Source organism: Hypanus sabinus, chromosome 11, assembly GCF_030144855.1.
Source record: "Hypanus sabinus isolate sHypSab1 chromosome 11, sHypSab1.hap1, whole genome shotgun sequence".
In the NCBI taxonomy this organism is placed as follows: domain Eukaryota; kingdom Metazoa; phylum Chordata; class Chondrichthyes; order Myliobatiformes; family Dasyatidae; genus Hypanus; species Hypanus sabinus.
Window position 1 is genome coordinate 44,155,334 of NC_082716.1, and position 25,965 is coordinate 44,181,298.

At 40.3% G+C, this 25,965-nt stretch overlaps 1 protein-coding gene across 3 annotated transcripts in view; it reads right to left on the reverse strand.

Moving 5' to 3' along the window:
* Positions 1–25,965, reverse strand: part of osbpl9 (oxysterol binding protein-like 9) — a 201,014-nt gene that overhangs the window by 54,904 nt on the left and 120,145 nt on the right. For all 3 annotated transcript variants that reach the window (XM_059984253.1, XM_059984252.1, XM_059984254.1), the window contains 4 exons: positions 23,379–23,474; positions 16,876–16,923; positions 10,150–10,179; positions 9,967–10,017 (listed from right to left, as the gene is read on the reverse strand). In XM_059984253.1, coding sequence (XP_059840236.1) covers positions 9,967–10,017; positions 10,150–10,179; positions 16,876–16,923; positions 23,379–23,474 — 225 coding nt within the window. The remainder of the gene's footprint in view (positions 1–9,966; positions 10,018–10,149; positions 10,180–16,875; positions 16,924–23,378; positions 23,475–25,965) is intronic.

Consider the following 25,965-nt stretch of genomic DNA (forward strand, 5'->3'; position numbering starts at 1 on the left):
AGGACAAGCAGAAAAAGAGGTTTTGCAGCAATCTATTTTTCTCAAGAACATATTTAAACAAACTTGAACATGTAGGCAGAATAATTGAGCCACAAAATTCTACATTTCTACAGCAAAACAATAAACTGCTGGAAGAACTCAGCAGGTCAAGCAGCATCTGTGGAAACAAAATTGGATGTGTTGATTTCTGAGTTGGAACTCTGCATTTCTGCAGCTTGATAGTGTACAGTGCCTTTGAAATCCTGGCATGATTAGCTCTGTATCAAGATGAGAACTGTACAGAAATAACCAGAATGGGTGGAAAAGGAGGCCAGCCTAGTGCTGCAGTAACAAAATGTAGAACATCAGTTTAGTACACGATTCCACATATGGCTGAACTCAACCATGCAATGAAAGGAGAATGATCTCTGCTTTCACAAACAATCAAATTAAAATTTCTACGTAACAAGATCAAAACCAGATCCTGTCAACATTCAAGAGCAGCTTTTTACCTTCTGAAGTGTACAGATGCAAGACAACATTTGTGAACCCTTCGCATTACCTGGCTTTCGAGATTAATTACTCATAAAATGTGGTCTGATCTTCTTTCTAAGTCATAATATTAGACAAATACAATCTGCCTACAGTAATAACACATGAACAATTGTACTGCAGATCCAACATATAATCCTCTGTAACTTCCGCCACCTCCTACGTGATCCCACCACCAGCTACATCTTTCCCTCCCCCCTCCACTCTCGGCTTTCCGCAGGGATTGCTCCCTACGCGACACCCTTGTCCATTCATCCCTCCCATCCCTCCCCACCGACCTCCCTCCAGGCACTCATCCCTGTAAACGGAAGAAGTGCTACACCTGCCCCCACACTTCTTCCTTCACCACCATCCCAGGCACCAGACAGTCCTTTCAGGTGAGGCACTACTTTACCTGTGAGTCAACTGGGGTGATATACTGTATCTGGTGCTCTCGATGTGGCCATTTATACATTGGGGAGACCCGCCACAGACTGGGAGACCGTTTCCCCGAACACCGGCGCTCAGTCCTCCAGCAGTGGCGGGATCTCCCTGTGGCCACACACTTCAATTCCACAGACCACTCCCACTCCGACATATCTGTCCATGGCCTCCTCTATCGTCAAGATGTGGCCACACACAGGTCGGTGGAGCAATACCTCATCTCCCACCTAGGTAGCCTCCTGCCTGCCGGCATGAACATCCAACTCACAGACCTCCATTGATATCCCTGCCCCCCCCTTACCCCCATCCCCATCTATTATTTTAGTCTGGTTCTCTTCCTCTCTTTTTCCCCCCTCACTATAATCTCCCCCAAGCCCTACCTTTCTTTCTCTTTTATTTCCCATAATTCTCCACCTTCCCCCTAGCCCATTTCCCTCCAGCCTATCACTTCCCAGCTCTCTACTTCATCCCTCCCCCCACTTCTTATCCCCCCTCCACCATCCCATGTTACTTCACTCCTGATGAAGGGTTTTGGCCCAAAACGTCGTCACTACCTCCTCCCATAGATGCTGTCTGGCCTGCTGAGTTCTGCCAGCATTTTGTGTTTTTATGTACTTTTCGTGTCTTTACTGAACACATTGTTTAAATCATTCACAGTCTCTAAGTTCAAAAAAGTATGTGAACCTCTGGGGTGATGCCTTCTACAAAAGCTATTTGAAGCCAGGTGTTCCAATCAATGAGATAAGATTGGAGCTGTGGGTTGTAGAAGTGTCCTACCCTATTAAAAAAGACACATAAAGTTAGGTTACTGACAGAGCCTGCTTGTCTTAAGAAAGATCTGTTTATGTGCATCATGCCTTGATCAAAACAACTTTCAGAAGACCTGAGAAGAATTGCAGAGATGCATAAAGCTGGAGAAGGCTACAAAAACACTTCTAAAACCCAGAGTGTTCATCATTTCACAGTGAGAAATTGTCTACAAATGGAGGAAATTCAGTACTGTTGCTCCTCTCCTTAGGAGTGGGAATCCCTCAAAGATCACACCAAGAGCATAATGTGCAATGCTGAAGGTGGTGAAAAAGAAGCCAAGTTAACAGCAAAAGACTTGCAGAAATCTGTAGAAGTGGGAGTTTTTGTTCATATGTCCATTAAAAGAAAAACACTGAGTAAGAATGGTATTCATGGAAGGACACCACAGAAGAAGCCACTTCTCTCTGAAACAAATTCAAATTCAAGACTCAAGTTCGCAAAAGATCACCTGGATGTTCGACAATGCTTCTGTGGACACAGGAAACAAAAGTTTAAAAGGAGAGCTTCACAGGCGTTCAGTGTCACTTCCGAACAGCAACCGGAGCAGCATACAGTGAGGAGGTTCTTCACAGGTCGGCATGAGTAGCAGAGAGCTAAGCGGAGCAGCCATTGTTGGGAGTGGGAGTGTCAGGCTTCAGCTCAGAACTGCCACTGGCTGTGGCTAAGTTTCTGTTAAGTTTCCCTTTTTACTTACTGCGTCAGGGGTACTAGTGTAGTTTAAATGGTCATTATGTGTTCTTCCTGCCAGACGACCCAAAGTCTCCCAGAGAACGACATCTGCCTGAAGTGCATCCAGCTGCAACTCCTTGAAAACTGTGTTAGGGATCTGGGCCAGCAGTTGGATAATCTTTGGCTTGTACAGGAGATCATCAATCGGAGTTACAGGGAAGTAGTCACCCAAGTTGCAGGAGGCAGGTAGCTAGGTGACTGTCCAGAGAGGAAATTGGAAGACAAACAGGCAGTTAGCGCAGAGCAACCCAGTGGTCATTCCCCTCAATAATGAGTATACTGTTATGGATACTGATACGGAAGATTAGCTCCCATGGGATTGCCACAGGGACCAGGTTACTGGTACTGAGCATGAGTATGTGGTGCAGAAGGAAAAGAGGGAGAAGAGGGGAGTGATAGTGATAGGGGACTCAATAGTCAGATGAACAGACAGGAGATTCTGTGAATGTCAACAAGACATCCAGATGGTCTGCTGCCTTTCAGGTGCCAGGGTCAAGGGTATCTCAGATTGCATCCACAGCATTTTGGTAAGGGAGGCAGAGCACCCCGATATCTTGGTACACATTGGTACCAAAGATGGGAAGGAAAAGCAAAGAGGTCCTGAAGAGAGAATTTAGAGAGCTATGCAGAAAGCTGAGAAGCAGGACCTCCAGGGTAGTAATCTCTGGATTGTTGTATGTGGCATGCACCAGTGAGGGTAGAGACAGGATGATTTGGCAGATAAATGTGTGGCTGAAAAGCTGGTCAGGGGACAGGGCTTCAGGTTCTTGGATCATTGGTATTCCTCTGGGGGAGGTATGACTTGTTCAAAAGTGACGAGTTGCACCTGAACCCGAGGGGGGACCAATATTCTCGTGGGCAGGTTTGTTTGAGCTATTGGGGAGGGCTTAAACTAATTTAGCATGAGATTGGGAAGCAGGGTGAAGGGACTCAGGATAGGGTGGATGGTAGAAAAAAAAAGCAAATATAGTGTGCAGTCAGACTGTCAGGAAGGGCAGCCGGATGATAGGACAAAATTGCAGCCAGCAGAGTGAGCATCGGTCCAGTAGGGATGGAGTATCAAAAAGGGTAGCAAATACATTACTCAAAGTGTTATATCTCAATACATGGAGTATAAGAATTAAGGTGGATGATATTCTTGTACTTTTACACATTGTCAGGTATAATGTTGTAGCCATTACTAAATCGTGGCCGAAGGATAGTTGCAGTTTGGAGCTGAATGCACAAGGTTACAAATTTGTTACGGAGGGATAGGATGCTGGTCCAGAATGGCATCAATTCATTAGAAAGATGAGACATGGGATCGGAAGATGTTGAATCCTTGTAAGTTGAGTTAAGAAACTGCAAGGGTAAAAGGATTCTGATGTCAATTACATACAGGCCTCCCAACAGTAGATGGGGTGTGGACCACAGATTACAACAGGAAATAGAAAAGGCATGTCAAAAGGGCAATGTTATGATAATCATGGCAGATTACAACATGCAGGTAGATTGGGAAAATCAGGTTGGTAATGGATCCCAAGTAAGTGAATTTGTTGAATGCCCATGAGTTGACTTTTTAGAGCAGTTTGTCACCGAGCCTACTAGGGGATCAGCTATACTGGTTTGGGTGTTATGTAATGAACCGGAGATGATTTGCTAGCTCAGGAGGCAGTGATCACAATTTGAAATTTGATAGGGAGAAAGTAAAGCCTGATGCAACAGTATTTCAGTGGAATAAAGGAAATTATAGCGGTATGAGAGAGGAGTTGGCCAAAGTAAATTTGAAGGAGATGCTGTTAGGGATGACAGCAGAGCTGTAATGGCTTGAGTTTTAGGGAAAATGAGGAAGGTGCAGGAGAGATATTCCAAACACAAAGAAGTACTCTAATTGCAAATTTGTACACCTGTGGCCTACAAGAGAAGCCAAAGCCAATGTAAAAGCAAAAGAGAGTGCATACAACAAAGCAAAAATTAGCAGTAAGATAGAGGATTGGAAAGCTTTTTAAAACATACAGAAAGCAACTAAAAAAATAACTAGAAGGGAAAAGATAAAATATGAAAGCAAGCTCACAAACAGTATCAAGCAGGATAGAAAAGGCTTTTTCAAGTACACAAAAAATAAAAGAGATGAGAGTGGATATAGAACTGCTAGAAAATGAGGCCGGGGAAACAATTATTGGGGGGGGGGGGGCAAAGAGGAGGCAGATGAATTAAATGAGTATTTTGCTCAGTCTTCACTGTGGAAGACACTAGCAGTGTGCCAGGTGTGAGGAAAGAAGTGAGTTCCGTTACAAAGAACCACAGAACATCACAGCACAGAATCAGGCCTTTTGGCCCTTCTTGTCTGTGCCAAACCATTTTTCTGCCTAGTCCCACTGACCTGCACCTGGACCATATCCCTTCATACACCTCTTATCCATGTACATGTCTTCTTAAATGTTAAAAGTGAGTCTGCATTTACCATTTCATCTGGCAGCTCATTCCACACTCCCACCACTCACTATGTGAAGAAACCCCCCTCCCTAATGTTCCCTTTAAACTCTTCCCCCTTCACCCTTAACCCATGTCCTCTGGTTTTTTTCTCCCCTAGCCTCAATGGAAAAAGCCTGCTTGCATTCACTCTATCTATACCCATCATAATTTTATATACTATCAAATCTCCCCTCATTCTTCTACACTCCAAGGAATAAAGTCCTAACCTATTCAACCTTTCTCTGTAACTCAGTTTAGTCCCTACAAGGGAGAATGTGCTCAAACAGCTGAATGACCTAAAGGTACACATTTCACCCAGATCAGATGAACTACACCCTTGGGTTCTGAACCTAAAGGTACACATTTCACCCAGATCAGATGAACTACACCCTTGGGTTCTGAAAGTGATAGTGATAGAGACTGTGGAAGTAATAGTAATGATCTTCCAAGAATCACTGGACTCTGGCATCGTTCCAGAGGCCAAGAAAATTGCAAATTTCACTCCACTTGTTGGGACCGCTTCTTTTTATGCTGTATATCAATGATTTAGGTAATGGAATAGATGGCTTTGTTGCCAAGTTTGCAGATGATAGAAGGATTGGTGGCGGGCCGGTAGTTGAGGAAATAGGAAGGCTGTAGAAAGACTTAGCCAGATTAGGAGACTGGGCAAGTAAGTGGTAAATGAAATACAATGTAGCAAAATGCATGATCATGCACTTTGGTGGAAGAAATACATGTGCAGACTATTTTCTAAACTGGGAGAAAATCCAAAATTCTGAGATGCAAAGGGTCTTGGGAGTACTTGTGCAAAACCACCCTAAAGGTTAACTTGCAGGTTGAGTCAGTGGGGAGGAAGGCAAATGCTATGTTAACATTCATTTCAGGAGGTCTAGAATACAAGAGCAGGGATGTGATACGGAGACTTTACAAGGCACCAGTGACGCCTCAACTGAGTACTGTGAACAGTTTTGGGCTCCTCATCTAAGGTGAACACGAGAAAATCTGCAGATGCTGGAAATTCAAACAACAACACACACAAAATGCTGGTAGAACACAGCAGGCTAGGCAGCATCTATAGGGAGAAGCACTGTCGATGTTTCGGGCCGAGACCCTTCGCTGGGACTAACTGAAAGGAAAGATAGTAAGAGATTTGAAAGTAGTGGGGGGTGGGGGAAATGTGAAATGATAGAAGACCGGAGGGGGTGGAATGAAGCTAAGAGCTGGAAAGGTGATTGGCGAAAGTGATACAGAGCTGGAGATGGGAAAGGATCATTGGACAGGAGGCCTCAGGAAAAAGAAAGGGGGGGAGCACCAGAGGTGAGATGGAGAACAGGCAAACAACTAAATATGTCAGGGATGGGGTAAGAAGGGGAGGAGGGGCATTAACAGAAGTTAGAGAAGTCAATGTTCATGCCCTTCTATCTACTATAAGCCTACAGACTCTCACAGCTACCTGGACTATTCCTCTTCCCACCCTACCTCTTGCAAAAAGGCTATCTCCTTCTCACAATTTCTCCATCTCCGCCGCATCTGCTCTCAGGATGAGGCTTTTCTTTCCAGGACGAAGGAGATGTCTTCCTTCTTTAAACAAAGGGGCTTCCCTTCGTCCACCATCAACTCTGCTCTCAAACGCATCTCTCCCATTTCCCGCACATATGCCCTCACCCCATCCACCCGCCACCCCACTCGGGATAGGGTTCCCCTTGTCCTTACCTACCACCCCACCAGCATCCAGGTCCAACATATAATTCTCAGTATCTTCCGCCACCTCCAACGGGATCCCACTACCAAACATGTTTTTTCCTCTCCCCCCCTTTCTGCTTTTCGCAGGGATCGCTCCCTACGTGACTCCCTTGTCCACTCGTCCCCCCCATCCCTTCCCACCGATCTCCCTCCTGGCACTTATCCTTGTAAACGGAACAAGTGCTACACCTGCCCTTACACTTCCTCCCTCACCACCATTCAGGGCCCCAGACAGTCCTTCCAGGTGAGGTGACACTTCACCTGTGAGTCGGCTGGTGTGGTATACTGCGTCCGGTGCTCCCGGTGTGGCCTTTCATATATTGGTGAGACCCGACGCAGACTGGGAGACCGTTTCGTGGAACACCACCGCTCGGTCCACCAGAAAAAGCAGGATCTCCCAGTGGCCACACATTTTAATTCCACGTCCCATTCCCATTCTGATATGTCTATCCATGGCCTCCTCTATTGTCAAAATGAATCCAAACTCAGGTTGGAGGAACAACATCTTATATACCGGCTGGGTAGCCTCCAACTTGAGGGCATGAACATTGACTTCTCTAACTTCCATTAATGCCCCTCCTCCCCTTCTTACCCCATCCCTGACATATTTAGTTGTTTGCCTGTTCTCCATCTCCCTCTGGTGCTTCCCCCCCCCCTTTTCTTTCTCCTGAGGCCTCCCATCCCATGATCCTTTCCCTTCTCCAGCTCTGTATCACTTTCGCCAATCACCTTTCCAGCTCTTAGCTTCATCCCACCCCCTCCGGTCTTCTCCTATCATTTCACATTTCCCCCTCCCCCCACGACTTTCAAATCTCTTACTATCTTTCCTTTCGGTTAGTCCTGATGAAGTGTCTCAGCCCGAAACGTCGACAGCGCTTTTCCCTATAGATGCTGCCGAGCCTGCTGTGTTATACCAACATTTTGTGTGTGTTGTTGTAAGAAAAGATGTGCTGGCATTGGAGAGGATTCAGAGGAGATACACAAGGATGATTCAGAGAATGAAAGTATTGTCATATGCAGAACGTTTGATGGCTCTGGGCCTGTACTCACTGGAATTTAGAAGGGTGAGCAGGAGATCTCATTTAAACCTTTCAAATGTTGAAAGGCCTGGACAGAGTAGATGTGGAAAGGATGTTTTTGGTGGTGGGTGAGCCTAGGACAAGAAGGCATAGCCTCAGGATAGAGGGGCATCCATTTAAAACACGAGTTGTGGAGAAATTCCTTTAGCCAGAGGGTGGTGAATTTGTTAAGAGGCTGTAGAGGCGAGGTCATTGGGTGTATTCAAGGTGCAGATTGATAGGTTCTTGACTGACCAAGGCATCAAAGGTTACGGGGAGAAGGCCGAGGAGTGGGGCTGAGGAACCAAAGGAAAAAAAGGATCAGTAATGATTGAATTTCGGAGCAGACTTGATGGGCCAAATAGCCTAATTCTGCTCCTATGTCTTATGGTACAAATGTTGAACGTTTTGGCAGAAATGCACAATGCTACGCTTGGAGGAAGAAAAGGCACTGCACACCAACACCAAAACCTCAACCTAACTGTGAAGCATGGTGGAAGGAGCATCATTGTTTGGGGCTGCTTTGCTGCCTCAGGGCCTGGACAGCTTGCAATTATTGAGGAAACAATATATTCAAAATTGTACCAAGACATTTTAGAAGAGAATGCCAGGGTAGTGGTCAGTCACCTTAAACTTATTAGAAGTTGGATGACGCAACAAGTTAATGATACAAGAATAAATGAACAACAGAATGGTTTAAAAAGAAGAAAGTTTGTGTTTTGGAAAGGCCAAGTCAGAATCCAGTCCTTAACCCAATTGAAATGTTGTGGCATGACCTGAAGAGGGCTGCTCATGCAAGGTATCCCAGAAATATTGATAAACTGAAACAGGTTTGTACGGAGTAATGTTCTAAAATTCTTCCTCGTCATTGTGCAAGTCTGACCAGCAGCTACAGGAAACGTTTGGTGGAGGTTATTGCTGCTAAAGGAGATTCTACCAGTTACTAAACACAAGGGTTCAAATACTTTCTTTCCAGCCCAGACAGTGAATGATTAAACAATGTGTTCAATAAAGACATGAAATGTGCAATTGTTTGTATGCGATTAGTTTAGGAAGATTGTGTTTGTCTATTATTGTGACTTCGATGAAGATCAGACCACATTTCATGAGTAATTAATGCAGAAAACCAGGTAATTGCAAAGGGTTCACAAACTTTTTTTTTGCAGCTGTACATCTGGTGGAAGAAATTGGTAGTTCAAATGAACAAGATGCTATTTAATAAGAACAAAAATAGAAAATGCAGCTATTTACATTAAAGAAATTAGAAGCGCAATTTCACTGACTGGATAGTGCATCTTGGAAACATCTCCACATAATTTCTAATCACTTCAATCTATGAAGGAAATTAGCATGTATAATGATGCATGAGAAGACAACCTCCTTCACATAGTTTGACAATTTAATGAAATAGAAGAAACCTCAACACCGATGTCATTCAGATAAATGAGTTTAAAATTTACAGAATTCACGTATTGATTATTCTAACTTTGTCCGCAGAAATATAACATGGAATTCATATTCAAATCTAGGCACAATTGTATGGTGTCAATTACAAATCAATTAAAAAAATTAAGTTTGAATTATACAACATTAAAGACAGAGCAAAGCAAGTCAAGTAACATAAAGAGATTACTTATCAAACAAGGGAATTAAACAATTTTAAATTACTTATTATACTTAGAATGACATAAGAAATTATCCTGTCTGTTCCATTCCAATTGCCAGAAAAGCAGTAACATTAGCTCCATCCCCCTTTCCTTATTTCCTTGCATCCCTGTACTTAATTGTGATTCATAGTCATCTACTCTCATTAATTTGCCTTTATCCAATGCTAACTTAGCTGTCACCAACATGACTATGGGATTTAAATGGGACTTAAAACATGCAGAGGAAATTAATCTTGTAGATGCCAGCATGAACTAAACAATTTATAATTTTCTTTATACAAACAAAACCAATAAGATTACAAATCATATATAGTTTGATGTTGTCTTGCTGAACAAAATAATTCTGAAAGTAGGTGGTAATCATGCAAAAAAATTGACCCATTGCTGAACAAATACTAGTTGCTCAGATCTTCATAATGAAGATTTGACAGATAATATAGTACTGTTCTACTAAATTATTGAAAACTATTTCACAAATAGTTTGATGCAGTCAACCAGATGTAAGAAAGATAAATACAAAAGTTAGTTAATGATGTTGGCTGCCATCTTACCTTGGCAATCTGCAGCAACACTATACAGTGTTTAATAGATTCAACCATGTTCTGCAAAAATAAAAAAATGCACCATCGGCAATGATCAAAAGTATTTTTCACAGTTTAATCCAACATTTAACTGTACTTAAGCTAACTGTGATTAGCCAATAAGTCAATAAAAAAAATCACAGAGAAACTTACATTTGTTACTTCCTTGAGATTTTCAATTTTCTGGAAAATATATAGCAAACAAGTTAACTTAAAATTTCCCAATAACAAAACATTAAGGTAAAATGGTTTAAATAATCTCAAATACATAAAAAATGAACAAGCAATAAGCTTCAAGTATTAAATGCCAAGTGAAAAGTAGTCAAAATTGAATTTTTCACTGCTTGTTGTACGAAATAACTCAAGACATCAGTAACACAACAGTACTTCTCTATCAGGAAAACCAAGGAAAAGGACATAAGCAATAGCTTTAGAACCTAATCTATCAAAGGTTCAGCAATGAAACCCTATCAGTAGCTTGAGTGGCTCCTGTTATGTAGATCACACAATTCTACAAATTTTATCAACAGTCCATGACAGTAGCCCTGCACAAAGTTTAAATTAGAGGGTGATTTATAACTGCTCGCCTTGGTCCAAAATTTTTTTATCCCAAGTACAACACATACAGAATTGAAGGGGTATATGCTTTTGTAAGCTCATAACTATCACTGTTATTGATCTACAATGATCCAGGCATAAACAATATGCAACTTACTATTTGAGTATTGCATACATCAATGTGCTCTTTATAAACCACAGCTCAGCATTCAATACCATAATTCCATCAAAACTAAACAATAAGCTTCTAGATCTTGGTCTCAGTACTTCCGTGTGCAATTGGATCCTTGATTTCCTCACTTGTAAAACTAATGTCAGTTTGGATTGGCAACAATATCTCCTCCAGGATCTCCATGAGCACAGATGCACCATAAAAATGTATGCTTAGCCCCCTGCTCTAGTCGCTTCACACTTATGACTGTATGGCTAAGCATAGCTCCATTGCAACATTCATATTTGCTGTTGACATTACTGTCGTATGCAGAAGCAAAGGTGGTGACTAATCAATATACAAGAGGGAGACTGAAAATCTGGCTGAGTGGTGAAATAACAAAAACCTCTTACTCAATATCAACAAGACCAAGAAGCTGATAACTGACTTCAGGAGAAGAACACATGAGTCAATCCTCACTGGAGGATCAGAGACAGAGAGGGTCAGCAATTTTCCATTCCTCAGTGTTATTTCGGTGGACCTGTCCTGGGTCCAGCACGCAAGTGAAATTATGAAGAAAGCACAGCAGCAGATATGACCCACAGATTCATGGGTAAAGCCCTCCTGACCATTGAGCACATTTACACAAAGCGCTATCGTAGGAAAGCAGCAACATCATCAGGGAACTCCACGACACAGGACATGCTCTCTTCTTGCTGCTACTATCAAGAACGTGGTAAAGGAACCTCAGGACTCACACAACCAAGTTCAGGAACAGTTATTACCCTTCAACCATCAGACTCTTGAACTAAAGGGGATAACTTCACTCATCTTCACGCCCCATAATTGAGATATTCCCACAACCTAAGGACTCATCTCCAAGGACCCTTTATATTATGTTCTTGATATTTATTGTTTATTTATTATTACTACTTTCTTTCTTTTTGTATTTGCACAGTTTGCTATCTTTTGCACACTGCTGGAATGCCCAAGTTGGTGCGGTCTCTATTATGGTTTTATTGAGTATGCCCACAAGAAAATGAATTTCAGGGTTGTATATGGTGTCCTTCGATAATAAATTTCAGAATCAGATTTATCACCGGCATGTGATGTGAAATTTGTTATCTTAGCAGTGGCAGTTCATAATCTAGCAGAGAAAAAAAAGTAAAAGTAAATCAATTACAGTATACATATATTGAATAATTAAAAACGTGCAAAAATGAGAAATACTGTTATATTAAAAAAGTGCCCAAGGGTTCAATGATCATTTAGGAATCAGATGACAGAGGGGAAGAAGCTGTTCCTGAATCGCTGAGTGTGTGCCTTCACCTCCTACCTGATGGTAACAGTGAGAAAAGGACATGCCCTGGGTGCTGGGGGTCCTTAGTAATGGAAGCTGCCTTTCTGAGACACTGCTCCCTGAAGATGAGGCTAGTACCCAAGATGGAGCTGACTAGATTCACAAATTTTTGCAGCTTCTTTCAGTTCTGTGCAGTAGCACCCCCCCCCCCAACCAAAACAGACAGTGACGCAGCCTGACAGAATGCTCCCCACGGTACATCCACAGAAGTTTTTGAGTGTATTTGTTACCATGCCAAATCTCCTCAAACTCCCAATTAAGTATAGCTGCTGCCTTGCTTTCTTTATAACTGGATCGATATGTTGGGTCCAGGTTAGATCCTCGGAGATCTTAACACCCAGGAACTTGAAACTGCTCACTCTCTCCACTTCTGATCCCTCTATGAAGATTGGTATGTGTTCCTTCATCTTACCCTTCCTGAAGTCCACAATTAGCTCTTTCTTCTTATTGACATTGAGTGCCAGGTTGCTGCTGTGGCACCACTCCACTACTTGGCTGATCTCACTCTTGTACACCCTCTCATCACCACCTGAGATTCTACCAACAATAGTTGTATCGTCAGCAAGTTTCTAGATGGTACTTGAGCTATGCCTAGCCACACAGTCATGTGTATATAGAGAGTAGAGCAGTGGGCTAAACACATACCACTTGAGGTGCGCCAGTGTTGATCGTCAGCGAGGAGGATATGTTATCACCAGTCTGCACAAATTGTGGTCTTCTGGTTAAGAAGTCGAGGATCCAATTGCAGAGGGAGGTACAGAGGCCCAGGTTCTGCAACTTCTCAATCAGGATTGTGGGAATGATAGTATTAAATGCTGAGCTATAATCGATTAACAGCATCCTGACATAGGTGTTTGTGTTGTCCAGGTGGTCTAAAGCTGTGTGAAGAGCCATTGAGATTGCATCTGTCGTTGACCTATTGTGGTGATAGGCAAATTGCAAATGGTCCAGGTCCTTGCTGAGGCAGGAGTTCTGTCTAGTCATGACCAACCTCTCAAAGGATTTCACCACTGTTGATATGAGTGCTACTGGGCGATAGTCCTTTGGGCAGCTCAGATAATTCTTCTTAGGCACTGGTATAATTGTTGCTTTTTTGAAGCATGTGGGAACTTCCGCCCGTAGCAGTAAGAGGTTGAAAATTTGAATATTAATCCTTTTTTAACATGTAGCCAAAGACAATTACAGGAGGACAGATGACCGTCTTAAATAAGAAGGGAGAAGGAGGAAGAGAAAGGGCTTCATAAAAGGAAATTCCATATATCGGAGTCGAGGATTTTGTTAGTACAGCTGCCAAAGGTGAAACACAATAGGAGCAAGAAGACATGTGGTCCTTCACACCTGTTCTGCCATTCAACAAGGTAATGGCTTTAGTTCCATTTTCCTAGCAGTTTCCATAACCCTTGACGCCTCTATAGATTAAATATCTGTCTTCATTGGTCTTGAAGATAATGAGTAATTCAGCCACTAGGGCTCTATAGGAGTGAAAATTCACAAGATTTATGAACCTCAATGGAAAGAAAATTCTGCACACATATTTCTGATACTGTGCTCCACTATTATAGATCCCCCCACAAGGAAAAATAACCTCTCAGTTTTTCAAAAAGCAACAAACTGCTGATGCTGAGAAACAGAAAATGCTTGAATCTCAAGTAAGCCATATCTCTTGAGAAAGAAACAGGTAACATTTTGAATTGGTGACTTTCTTTAGAACAAGGAAAAGTTAGAAGGAAAATATGCTTTTGGTTACAGAGAATGAGCAGTTGTTGAGAGAAGAAAAGGAATTTTCAAAAAGAACCAAATGAAGCAAATAATGATTGTGCTGGCTTGATAGAGGGTGAGGATTGTTCTGTTTAATTGTAGGTAATCTATCTGCAGTATACACTGATGAAAGAACATAAGAAATCAAAACAGGATCAAGCCATCCAGCCCGATACCTGCTTCACCATACAGTAAGCTCATATCTAATCTCTTAGCCAGAAAAACTTTCCTACTCACCCTATACCCTTTTTATATCCATGACCATTATTGATCTCTCTCATCAAACCTAACTCTTCAAGATTCAAGACTGTTTAATGTCATTTCCAGTACACAAGTGAAAGGAGAATGAAATAATTGTTATTCTGGATGCAATGTAGCATATAAAAAAAAGCAAACTAAGATAATAAACACAATAATAAAAAAGATACGATCAACATAAATACATAAGATAGTGTTAGCCAGAAAAACTACAATCAGTGAACAGCAATGGAGGTGGCCATTTTGTGTTACTGTCCTTGCAGCTGTCAGTTTGTGACTGATCCGCTGATTTTAGCTCTGGGATAACTTAATCACAGCAATTGAGTGTGGACACAAGGAGTTTCTGCTAATGATCTGCTAAACCTGAGATCATTCTAAGATAAGAAAGTATTCATTGTGCATAATGACAGGTTTGCAGAGGTAATCACTTCATCTGGGCCCAGTCCCTGGGTGACCTGATTTGACTGGTTTAATCCAGAGTTGAACAGAACAAAAGAAGTCACCATCAAGGTGAAGGCCATGTGTAGCCCTGGGCTACACCCAATGCGAATCTGACACAGATCTTTTTGATTATTTTGAGCCAATGACATTGAAAGTCATAGATTGATTTGATAAGGAAAAGTATAAAAATAGACAACTTGGGAGCTCAGGCAGCAACAGCTCTCCAGAGACCAATGAATGCAGATTGGGAGGATCTCACATCGGGCATAAGGTTACCTCAGGACCACGAGGAACACCTGGCCAGTGCAGATGCTTTTTTCTTTTTTCTTCTTTGACTGCTCATGGAGAGTCAGGGAAATTTAGCAGATGTAAAACGCAGGTTGTAAAAATTCACATACATGTGAACTGAGCCAATAAAGGTACTTGACAGTAAAAACAGATTCCATCTCTCCCTGACTGATCATTATTGGTGAGAAAAATGAACAGTCAATGTTTTGGGCCCAGACTCTTCATCAGGACTAGAAGGAAGTTTAAAAAAAACGGAGAAGGAGAAGTCTGAAAGAGGAGAGTGGACCATGGGAGAAACGGAAGGAAGAGGCACACCAGAGGGGGATGATAGGCAGATGATGATAAGAGAAAGGGTAAAATCAGAGCCAGAATAGAGAAGGGAAAAGGAGAGAAGCGGGAAAGAGGGAGAAGTTACCAGAAGCATCAATGTTCATACTGTCAGGTTGGAGGATACCAAGTGATGCCAGAATTGGAATACAAGAATCTTAGAAGACTAGGAAGGTTCTAGGGTGATATTTTAGAACAATGCTTTACCAGAACTGGCAGTGCCAGTCAATAGGTATAGGACTAATGGTCGAATGAATTCACTGCAGAGAGCAGAACTCCAGATGAATTCAAGCTTACACTGAATGGAAAAATGACTCACAGAAGAGCAAAAATTCGCAAAAACAGAAACAGAGTTAAGGGCCTGAATAGCTCATAAGTTGAGACATGATTGGTGTTAATAAAATCAAAAATAATTGAACATTTCAAAGAAAAACCTCCTCAAGCAGTCATCAATTAATTAGAACTGCTGCTACTGTGATATGAAAGTAAAATTATTGCAGAGAATCCAAAACAAACATTGGAGTAGTTTAAGAAAACCTCTAACATACCTAATTTCTACATACCCACATAGAGAATATGCTTCAGAACTCCTACCAGAAAAGATTTCTTTTTAATAAAAGGTGTTTCACCACAGTCAATGAATGCTAATTTATACGTACTATTTACAGTGACAATCTTCAAGCCGTCAGATGCAGAAACAGAATGTTTAATTTAAAACATTGCTTTTTATTTCAGTGTTTTATAGCACACCTGCAATGAAGAGGGTTTATATGTGCTCTATAGATTCCGTCATAAACCTTGATAAGTTTTGGAAAGCATATTTGCGTAAGGATTTGGTGAACAGCACTAAAGATCAGTCAGATCCCTTAGGTGTGCTGGAGCTGCTGATCTCAAATGAAACAACTTTATGAGAACTGCAGTAGGATAAAGTATACAAAGCACTTTGTATCTTTGGAAACAATAATTCACAAGTTAGTCAAATAATGACAGAAAAGGAAAGGCAACAATGGCCGAACAATTAAGGTTATATTTAATACTCTTTTTACTATGAGGTTGAATTTGCTTTTACATTCATCACATTGCTCAAATATTTAACCTTCAGAAAAAAATTGTAAAATTGTGCGAGGGGTTAGGGCTTAGGGGTTTGGAGTTTGACGTTTTTGTTGCTGTTTTTCCTGTGGGCAATCTGTTAAGCTTTTTGTGTTTGAGAGAGGGAGTCAGAGGTTGGGTGTTTGGGGTTTGGTGTTCTCATTGCTGTTTTACCGTGTGGGCGCTCTGTTAGTTTTTACTGTGTGAGAAAGGGAGTTGGGGAGTTTGTGAGTTTTTCTTTTTTTGTGCGTGGGGGGGTGATGTCTTTCTTTCTTTCAATGACTTTGTTTTGTAGCTATCTGGAGAAAACAAATATCAGAGTTGTACACTGCATACATACTTTAATAGTAAAATTAACCTTTGAAAAATGCAGATAATTAGCTCATTGAAGTTAACAACTGACCAAACCTGTCATAAAAATTTTCCCCTTCCTGAAGCTGCTAACTTGCTGAATATTTTCTCCATCCTAATTTGGCTGACGGTATTCAATTTCTCATTAACATATCAGATTAAGATAATTAGCCTGAAAATTATTATCTAAAGGAGAGTACTGTATACTTGATAGTTTTAAAGAAATCATTTTTAACATCAAATTGTTGCTAATTTGCAAATCATTAAAGTTACAAGTCACAAATAAATGAGAACTTACCCTTCTCTGCTCATCATCATTGCAAGTCTTGACTTTTTCATCAAACAACTGGAAGTGTGGAAAGAAAAAGCCATTCCAACAGAAATAATCAACACAGGGGCAGTACAAATCTTTATTCAAGTTACTTCAACATTGATCAGATATTAATAACTTCCAACGCAAAACTCTTGAGCAATTTTTAAAAACATTTGGCACTATTTAAACTAAGTTTGAACGCAAATCCAAGTTAAGCTAAATAATTTAGTGTGTTTATATGATAATTACATTTTCTGTTTTTGACCAATGAAAAATAAAATAAACTGGATTAACATAAATAATAAATCTAAGCTAAAGTTATAAAGAAATTATTTTTGCTTTTGGTCATGTATTCTCCTGCTTTGTTTTTTGATGTTCTATGCTTTTTCCCCCATTAGAAATCCACACCTTTCTGAATTATAAAATCTTTTGAAATGTTTAATGCACCCTATTGCCAATAAGTGGATAGAATGGCTGAAGCTTAAGTCTGACAGTGCAAGTTGAAGGAGAGAAAGAGCCAAAGTAAGCAGCTGATGGTCAAGTAGGCAGCTGGAAATATACGCAGACAACCAGACAGGTTGCCACAGTGAATCCACAATAAAATCAGAGGCTGATGGCAGGATAAAAGCAGGGCTCGATTATCTTGCAGGTGGCTTTTAGAAATACTTAAAACTTTCAAGTACTGGAAGGAAGTATTCCAAACTTTCTCGGTACTTTTCAAGGTAAATTTTAAGCCTAACCCTTTGACCGCATTATTTGGTATTATTGGAGGAAAGTACTTTATTTTGGAGACACCTGATTTGCATATTTTGGCTTTTACTTCTCTCATAGCTAGGAGGGCGCTCTTGCTTAAATGGAAGGATGCTGTTCTGCCTACTCATGCTCAATGGTTACGGGATGTTATGTCATGCTTAAATTTAGAGAAGATCCGATGTTCAGTTTTTGAATCTAGACAAGACTTCTATACATTGTGGGGACCATTTCTGAGTTATTTTCAAAACTTTTGATTTGTTGCAAAAGTACAGACGGTGGCTAATAATATACAGGTGTCCCCTGCTTTACGAATGTTCACTTTACACCATTTCGGCTTAAGAAAGGTTTTGTAGGAACGCTCTACCTTTGTAAAGGGGGACACACCTGTATTTTATTATATGATATGGTTTTTTTTCCTTTTCTCTTGCTTTTCCTAAGAGCTCTGACTTTGATAGTGGGTTTAGATTTTTCTTCTGTATAATAACATTATTGTATTTAAATATTACTATTTAATTTAATTTTTATGAATACAGGGTTTTGTGATTATAACTGTATTTTTAATACAATGTATTTGGTACTATTTTTTTTTCTTTTTACTTATAATATATCTTCTTGTACTCTGTATTCCTTTATGCAGAATCTAATAAAAATATTGAAAGAGAGAAAACTTTGTCATGTTGATCTATAGAGACTGCCATATTAACTGTAGCAATCATTCAATTGAAAAATCTCATCTTTCTGCTGATACAAAGCACTTTAAAAGTTTTCTGAATTTTTGAACGACTTCCATATATGCAATAACTAGAAATTTAATATACAAGAACAAGGGCATTATCCCAACTAATACTTATTTCAAAGTAACATTATCCATAAATTGAGACCAAATTTTAGTTGTAATAATTCCATAAAAATAAATTTTAAAACATTCGAGGAAAACAGAATTTAATTTATTCTATGCACACAAGCACTACATTTAGGGTTTCCATTTTTGAGGATCTTTATTAGAACAAAGGCAAGTAAATACTCACAATGAGTAAAGAAAAAATAACAAAAGGAATAAAGAAAATCAAACCATAGAAAAATAATGTCTTGTCTGCCTACAGGTGATCCCCACATTACAAGAAAATGGGCCATTTCATAATTTTCCTAAGTGTAAATCCAAATCATCTCTGCAGGCAGCAAGAAACAGAAGTTAAAAATGTGTTAATTTATTTGTTCCCCACCCCCCCCCAAACATTTTTGGGTATTGAATTTGCAAATTCTGTAAAGGTGAATTTCAGGTGAATTAGTCTTACTGTGGGAATCAACTTTATTATAACTTTCACCTTCTCCTTTATAAACTCTTATCCAACCTAATGGATTCTTGGCTGCTCTCAACTTCATGTGATCTGACTCTTTACTTCCTTTTCTTGATCTCTGTGTCTTCATCTCAAAAGTTAGGCTATCTACTCATATCCTTTGTAAGCTTCCCTGACTTCCGTGGCTATTGCCACTACACTTCATCCCCAGCGGCAAGTAAACTACTGGAAGAACTTAGTGGGCCAAGCAGCATTCATTCATGAAGGCAAAGGGACGACTGACATTTCAGGTTGAGACTCTACATCAGGACTGAGAATGTAGAGGGAAGGATGATAGGTGCTATCTGACAGGTGGAACTAGATGAGGTCATAGTCATTTGGATTGTAATAATAGAGACAAGTGAGAGAAGGGAGGAGAGAATAGTGGACAGAGGCCAGTAGGAGATCAGTAGAACCAAATAAGGGAGAGATGGCCAGATGGAATTGGGAAGATGGGGAGGGTGGCACATCTATGTAATGAGTTTGGAGTGGGGTGAAAGGAGGTTAAGGTGAACAAAGTGAGAAAGCTCTGGGTGAACTGGTGGAAGTGGGGTAGGGGGGAGGGCTGGAGTGGGTTACCTTAAAATGGAAAAATCCACCATCCATACACTGGGAGTGAAAAGTAGGTACTGTTCTTCTGGTAGGTGTTTGGCCTCACTATGACAGTGGTAAACGCAGAAGGCAGAGAGGTCAGAGTGGGAATGAGAAAGGAAGGAGAAATGACATATCATCACCAACTCTCTGTGTGTACAGGTGCACCACAAAAAGATTGCTTATTTTACTATCAGGAACCACTTAGTGACTGGAAAAAGATGCTCTTGAAGGTACAAGTGAAATCCTGCCTCACCTAAAAGGGCTATCTAGGTTCTTCAAAGGTGGTGAAAGGTTTATCATTGCCCCCTCTACCATTGTTAACAAAAACTTTGACCATATTTTATCTATCTCCCGTACCACAACTTTCACTCCCTCTCTTTCAGAATGAAGTCTCCTGGTCCTTCAGCTTCCACCCACCAGCCTCTACATTCAACTGAAAATTCTCTGTAATTTCCACTACATTCAAAGAGATTCCAAAATCAGACACCCACGGTATGCCCGTTTCTCACTGTTACCATCAGGTAGGGGGTACAGAAGCCTGAAGGCACACACTCAGTGATACAGGAACAGCTTCTTCCTTGATAATGGATGCTGCCTTTCTGAGACACCGCTCCCTAAAGATGTCCTGGGTACTTCGTAGGCTAGTGCCCAAGATGGAGCTGACTAGATTTACAACCTTCTGCAGCTTCTTTCGGTCCTGTGCAGTAGTCCCTCCATACCAGATGGACCTGTCAGAATGCTGTCCATGGTACAGCTATAGAAGTTTTTGAGTGTATTTGACTGCATTGATATGTTGGGACCAGGTTAGATCCTCAGAGATCTTGTCACCCACGAACTTGCAGCTGCTCACTCTCTCCACTTCTGATCCCTCTATGAGGATTGGTATGTGTTCCTTCTAATCCAGACAGCATCCTGGCAAATCTCCTCCACACCCACTGTAAAGCTTCCACCTCCTTCCTATAATGAGGCAACCAGAACTGAAAATAACATTTTGCTACATTACCTCACGGTTTGTGAGCTTAACCCTGGAGACCAAAAGCCAACAATATGTCTTCTTAACCATCCTATCAACTTACTCAACAACTTGGAGGAACCGTTGGACATGGTCCCCAAGATACCTTTGTTCCTCCACACTGCTAAGAATTCTGCCATTAACTATGTATTCTGCCTTCAGGCTTGGCCTACCAAGTTGTATCACTAGACACTTTTTTTTAAGACAGAATCCATCTGCTACTTCTCAATCGATCTGTGCATCCCGTCATTCTCCTGTTGTCACCTGAGACAACTTTCTACACTATCCACAACACCACCAACGTTTGTGGCATCTACAAACTTACTAATCCACAGCTCCACTTCCTCAAAGTAATTTAGAATCATAGAGTTATAGAATGCTACAGTGCAGTAACAGGCCCTTTGGCCCATCCAGTCCATGCCCAACTATTATTCTGCCTAGTCCCGTCAACTTGCAGCTGGACCATAGCTCTCCATGCCCCTTCCCACATATGCAAGTATCCAAGCTTCTCTCAAACATTTGAAATCAAATCTACAGACACCACATCCAGTGGCAGCTTGTTCTACACTCTCACCCTCAGAGAAGATGCTCATGTTCCTGATCAACATTTCATCTTTCAGCCTTAACTGATGAACTCTAGTTCTAATCTCACCCAACCTCATTAAAAAAAATCTTGCTTACATTTACCCTACCTATACCCTTCATAACACTGCCTAGTTGATGGGTGTCCATGTTCTCTCTCTGTAACTGCTCCCATTTGCAGACAGACCAATTAACCTTATTTTCACCTTATCACCATGGGAACTCTGGTTTTACCTGATCAGGCACATCGGCACCATGTCCCACCCACACTGCCCCAACCACAGCTAACTGAGTTTCCTTTCCCTTCACTTCTCATTTCTGACAAAGGGTCTTTGACTTGAATTATTAACACCTTTTCTCTTCCTACAGATGCAGCCTGACCCACTGAGTATTTCTAGCATTTTCTGTTTTTATTTTGCTACACTCTGATACAGATCAGCTGGGAATTTGGGCAGCAAAATAACAAAATTCTAAAAATTGCAAGGTAATGCATTTTGCATAGGCTGGGTTTGAGACGACAAGGGAGCTACATGTTGCTCAAAGACGTGGTGGAGGCAGATACAATTGCAACATTTAAAAGTGACTTGGAATGAAAAGTCGAAGGATGCAGGCTTCAAGCAAGCAAATGGGATTCGCATAGATAGGCATCACAGCTGGCATGCACGAGTTGGGTTGAAGGGCTTGTTTCTATGCTATACAACTCTAAGACGACATAGATAAAATTTTGAGGGTGTTAGATGGTGAAAAAAAAAATTTATTACTTAAGGAGCAAACACGAGGAAATCTGCAGATGCTGGAAATTCAATAGCGCTTCTCCCTATAGATGCTGCCTGGCCTGCTGTGTTCCACCAGCATTTTGTGTGTGTTGTTTGTATTTATTACTTAACCTATGATGGGATATCTCAGGCAAGAAGGTATTGGGTGAGAGGAAGAAAGCATTGAAGAGATGGTAGAGATATTTTCATAACATTTAAGAAGCAGCTAGACAAGCACTTCTATCACCAAGTCATTGAAGCAACAAACCTAATATTGGTGAATGAGTTTAATGTAAATAGGTATATTGGGAAGCTTGGACACAGAAATGGACCTTTGGCCTACCTTGTTGTAAGACTCTAATAAAACACTTTCTCACCCTGCCTTAATAAATCATGCAGTTGGTCTTCACTCTACAGACTAAACCACAGAACATCTACCTATACCCAGCTCCTGTGTTCCCAATATCTTTAACATTTTTTAAATTTCATTTTTATAACCAAAATGCATCTATTCCTTTTGATGAATTTCCCACATTTACTTAAAAACACATTAAAATATTACTTTCATGTTCTTATTAAGCACATAAATATCAATCCAAATGGAGTCTTCCTGCTTTTTTGACACTTTTTTTTATAACAATGATGTTTGGGAAAGTGTCAGTCATTGGGGGTCAATATTGAGAAAGCACATACTTTGGATATAGCAAATCATTTCCAGCAACTGAGCCACAGGAAAAAGTGTGTTTAGGTTCAAAGACAAGAGGTTGCTAACAATGAAGTATGGTAGAAATAAGAGAAAAAGACAGGGGAACGAAGGGAAAAGTAAAAGAAGAAAAGGAAATTACTTCATGTGATCTCAGAATATTTCAAAAAGCTTTATAACCAGTCAAGTATTTTTAAAATACAGAACTAGGAAATGAATTAAATTGTACATAGCAAGATTCAATAAAGATCAGTTATACTTTGTAATGTTGCTTAAAAGACAAATATACCAACACAACCACCCTGCTAGTCTACAAACCAACATTCTAGAATTATTTACAGTTACTTCAGAAAACAGATTGCACCTCTTGCGGTGCAATAATGCCCAGGTATTTGTCCAACCTCACCTGTTTAGGTCTCTGAAATGAGATGCTCCTATTAATGAGGTTAGCGTGCTACTAACCAATTCATAGCTGAATCATGGCTGATTACATACACATTACTTCATGAGGCATTCAGAGATGAGGTGGCTTATAGTTTTCAACTTCAGCAGAAACTCTGGGGACTAATTATGGTCAAATTGACAAGAAACTGATTTGGTAGATTTCAAATTCTGACTGTGGAATTTGATCCTTACCAATCAAATTGCACATAATAGTTAAAACTATTATGCCTTGTATGTGATATCACACTGGTCTTCTAGGCAAATGTGTAAATTTTTCATAGAGTACAGGATAGAATCAATTCCATTACCTTCAGCTGATCAATTAAAATCTGTAAGTAGGCATCAGCTTCAGCAAGCTTCTTGTCAAAATCTTGAACACTTGGAACAAACCCTGCTTCAGAACCCTACCAAAATAAAATGGTTACAGTAATTTGTAAGGCATCTTCTGGCCATTAGAAGAAACTTCTGAACTTTAAAGACCTCAGCACTATTACCATATCATATCCTTTTGCACAAATTGCTCAAGTGGATACTTAAAACAGGAAATTACACCAGAAGTAGATATACTCCTGCTTAACACCTGCTTTTTTCATCTTACATGAATATAATCAACCAATTTTATTGAAGATTTAAAACCAGAATCCTTTCAGCTTTTCAACTCCTAATATTAGCTATTAGCTGCTTGCTTATTATCACACAAGCCATCCACACTGCAGCACAATCCCATCAATATATTTCCCTGTTATTTTCTTGTGACCCTAATATTTAGACTCTCATTTTCCCACCAAGTCCCACACTTTGCCTTTGATCCATTGGCCAATTGCCCAGACTGAGGGATAATTTAGTCACCAATTGACTTACAAGCACAAATTAGGGAAGAAGAGGTACCCAGAATGCCCAGAAGGAACTCAGAGAGAATGTGCAAACTCAACACAGACAGCCCAAGGTCAGAAATGCAGCCAAATCACTGAGCTGCAAAGCTATTATCAGCCAGCATTTTTATAACTCCCCAATACATTTTTAAAATTGTGTGTACTTTTTCTTCTCTGATCCATCAGAGAGGGATCTCCAAGACCAACAATTAATCCACGTAACAATCTGAGTGATGAATTTGATGTGCTTTCACTTCATGCTACCAAATTTGTTGATACTGTAAAAATTACCAAACAACTCAGTTTGCAACTAAAGCAGCTAAAAAACACAATGCGAATTTAATAATTACAAACTTTCCTTACTTGAAATACCAATTAAGATATTTAAATTAATGTAAATAATACTGTGGGATTCAGACTATTCTGTTGTTCAGTACAGCCTACATGCAATCCCCAGGTTACGGCCATTCAATTTGCCCTTACAGAATTCACAAACCAACACCCCAAATTTGAGATACAGAACAAAATACAGAATTTGTGAAAAAGTCAATAATTTTTTTCAATTATTTCTTGATACAAGCACTGTTGACATGGCTTTGCTTTACAGAAAAACGGGATGTTGGCCCTTTACTAACACTGCAACCCACTGCAATAGCTTGTGGGCTGCTTGTACTCATTTCTGAAATGCTTGTAAATACCTTGTGATTGCAGCTCTTTGAAATTCTCTATCCCAGAGATGCTCAGTCATCAAGTATACTGTAATAAGATTTAGACTGATAGATTTTGAAGTTAAGCAAGGGATAGGGAAATCAGAAGGTGCACAGAAAAAGATATAGAGCATCATTTGAAAGTTAGAGCAAACCTGAAGGATTGCTGTGGCCGTCATGTACTTCTATTACTGGGAGTTATTCTGTTCCAATACTAAATAACTGAGTTTCACCAAACCAAATAAAATCCCAACTCTTCCACTTATTAAAGATGTTAAAATCAGTGCCAAGGAGAAATATAAGTGCTTTCTACATTGCACTTTAAATATCATACAACGAGCCAATTAACACAAATTTGCTCTATTTTTTTCCAAAATAAATTAGACTCTAGAGCAGGAGTAGCGAACCTAGGGCACACATGTCCAAGATGGCACGTGCAAGTATTTTGTTGGCACATGGCATGCAGCGCCATCCCTTGATTCTTTAAACCCCTTCCATAATAAAAAAAATGCATAATGCTTACTTTCAAATGAAGCAGTAATTGATTTTTTACAACCCGAGAGCAGTGATTTGTTTCTCACAGGAAACATCTCACACCAGCTTGATGGCTACAAGATCACATGACATTGAACAATACATTTCCTCGTAGACACATTGTACAAATCAGTATTTGAATAATAGATGGTTGGGCTAATTGGCATTCTTCTTTTGTCACTCATGAGTAAACACTATATATTCAGTGATAATAACAGTAGATCTGATGTAGTTTAATACCACCATGCATATTTATTTTTGCAATAAATGTTTATATAAGGAAAACTATGTTAAAAAGGCTCTAGAGCTTTCCCGGCGTATGCTCAGGCTTCCAGTTGGGTACAGGTATCAATTTTAAATGACATTTCGATGACAAACTCTGCCATCTGCTTCAGGAATGATGCCTGGGCACATGATATTCCTACCCCCATTGTTCGTCCCCCCCCCCCAATTGGTGAGTCCTCATCCAATCAGGTTCTGCTGACCCACCTTGTTTACAATTGACTTCCAGTTATTACTTAGAGCAAGACTTCCATCTTTGTTAAAATTCTTTTCCTCTGGTTTTATTTCAATGGTTTCCTTTACCAGGTGGTCCCAAAAGCCACTGGCACTACATAGCAGTTTTGTGCCGAAATCAATCCTATGGCCATTGCAAATGCAAAGTTCTACTACCACTGATTTTTGGGACTGCTTGGTGAACTAGAGGAAAAGAATTTTAATAAAGAACTGGAATTTGATTGCAAACAAGGTGGGACAGTGGAAATCCAATTGGATGAAGATTA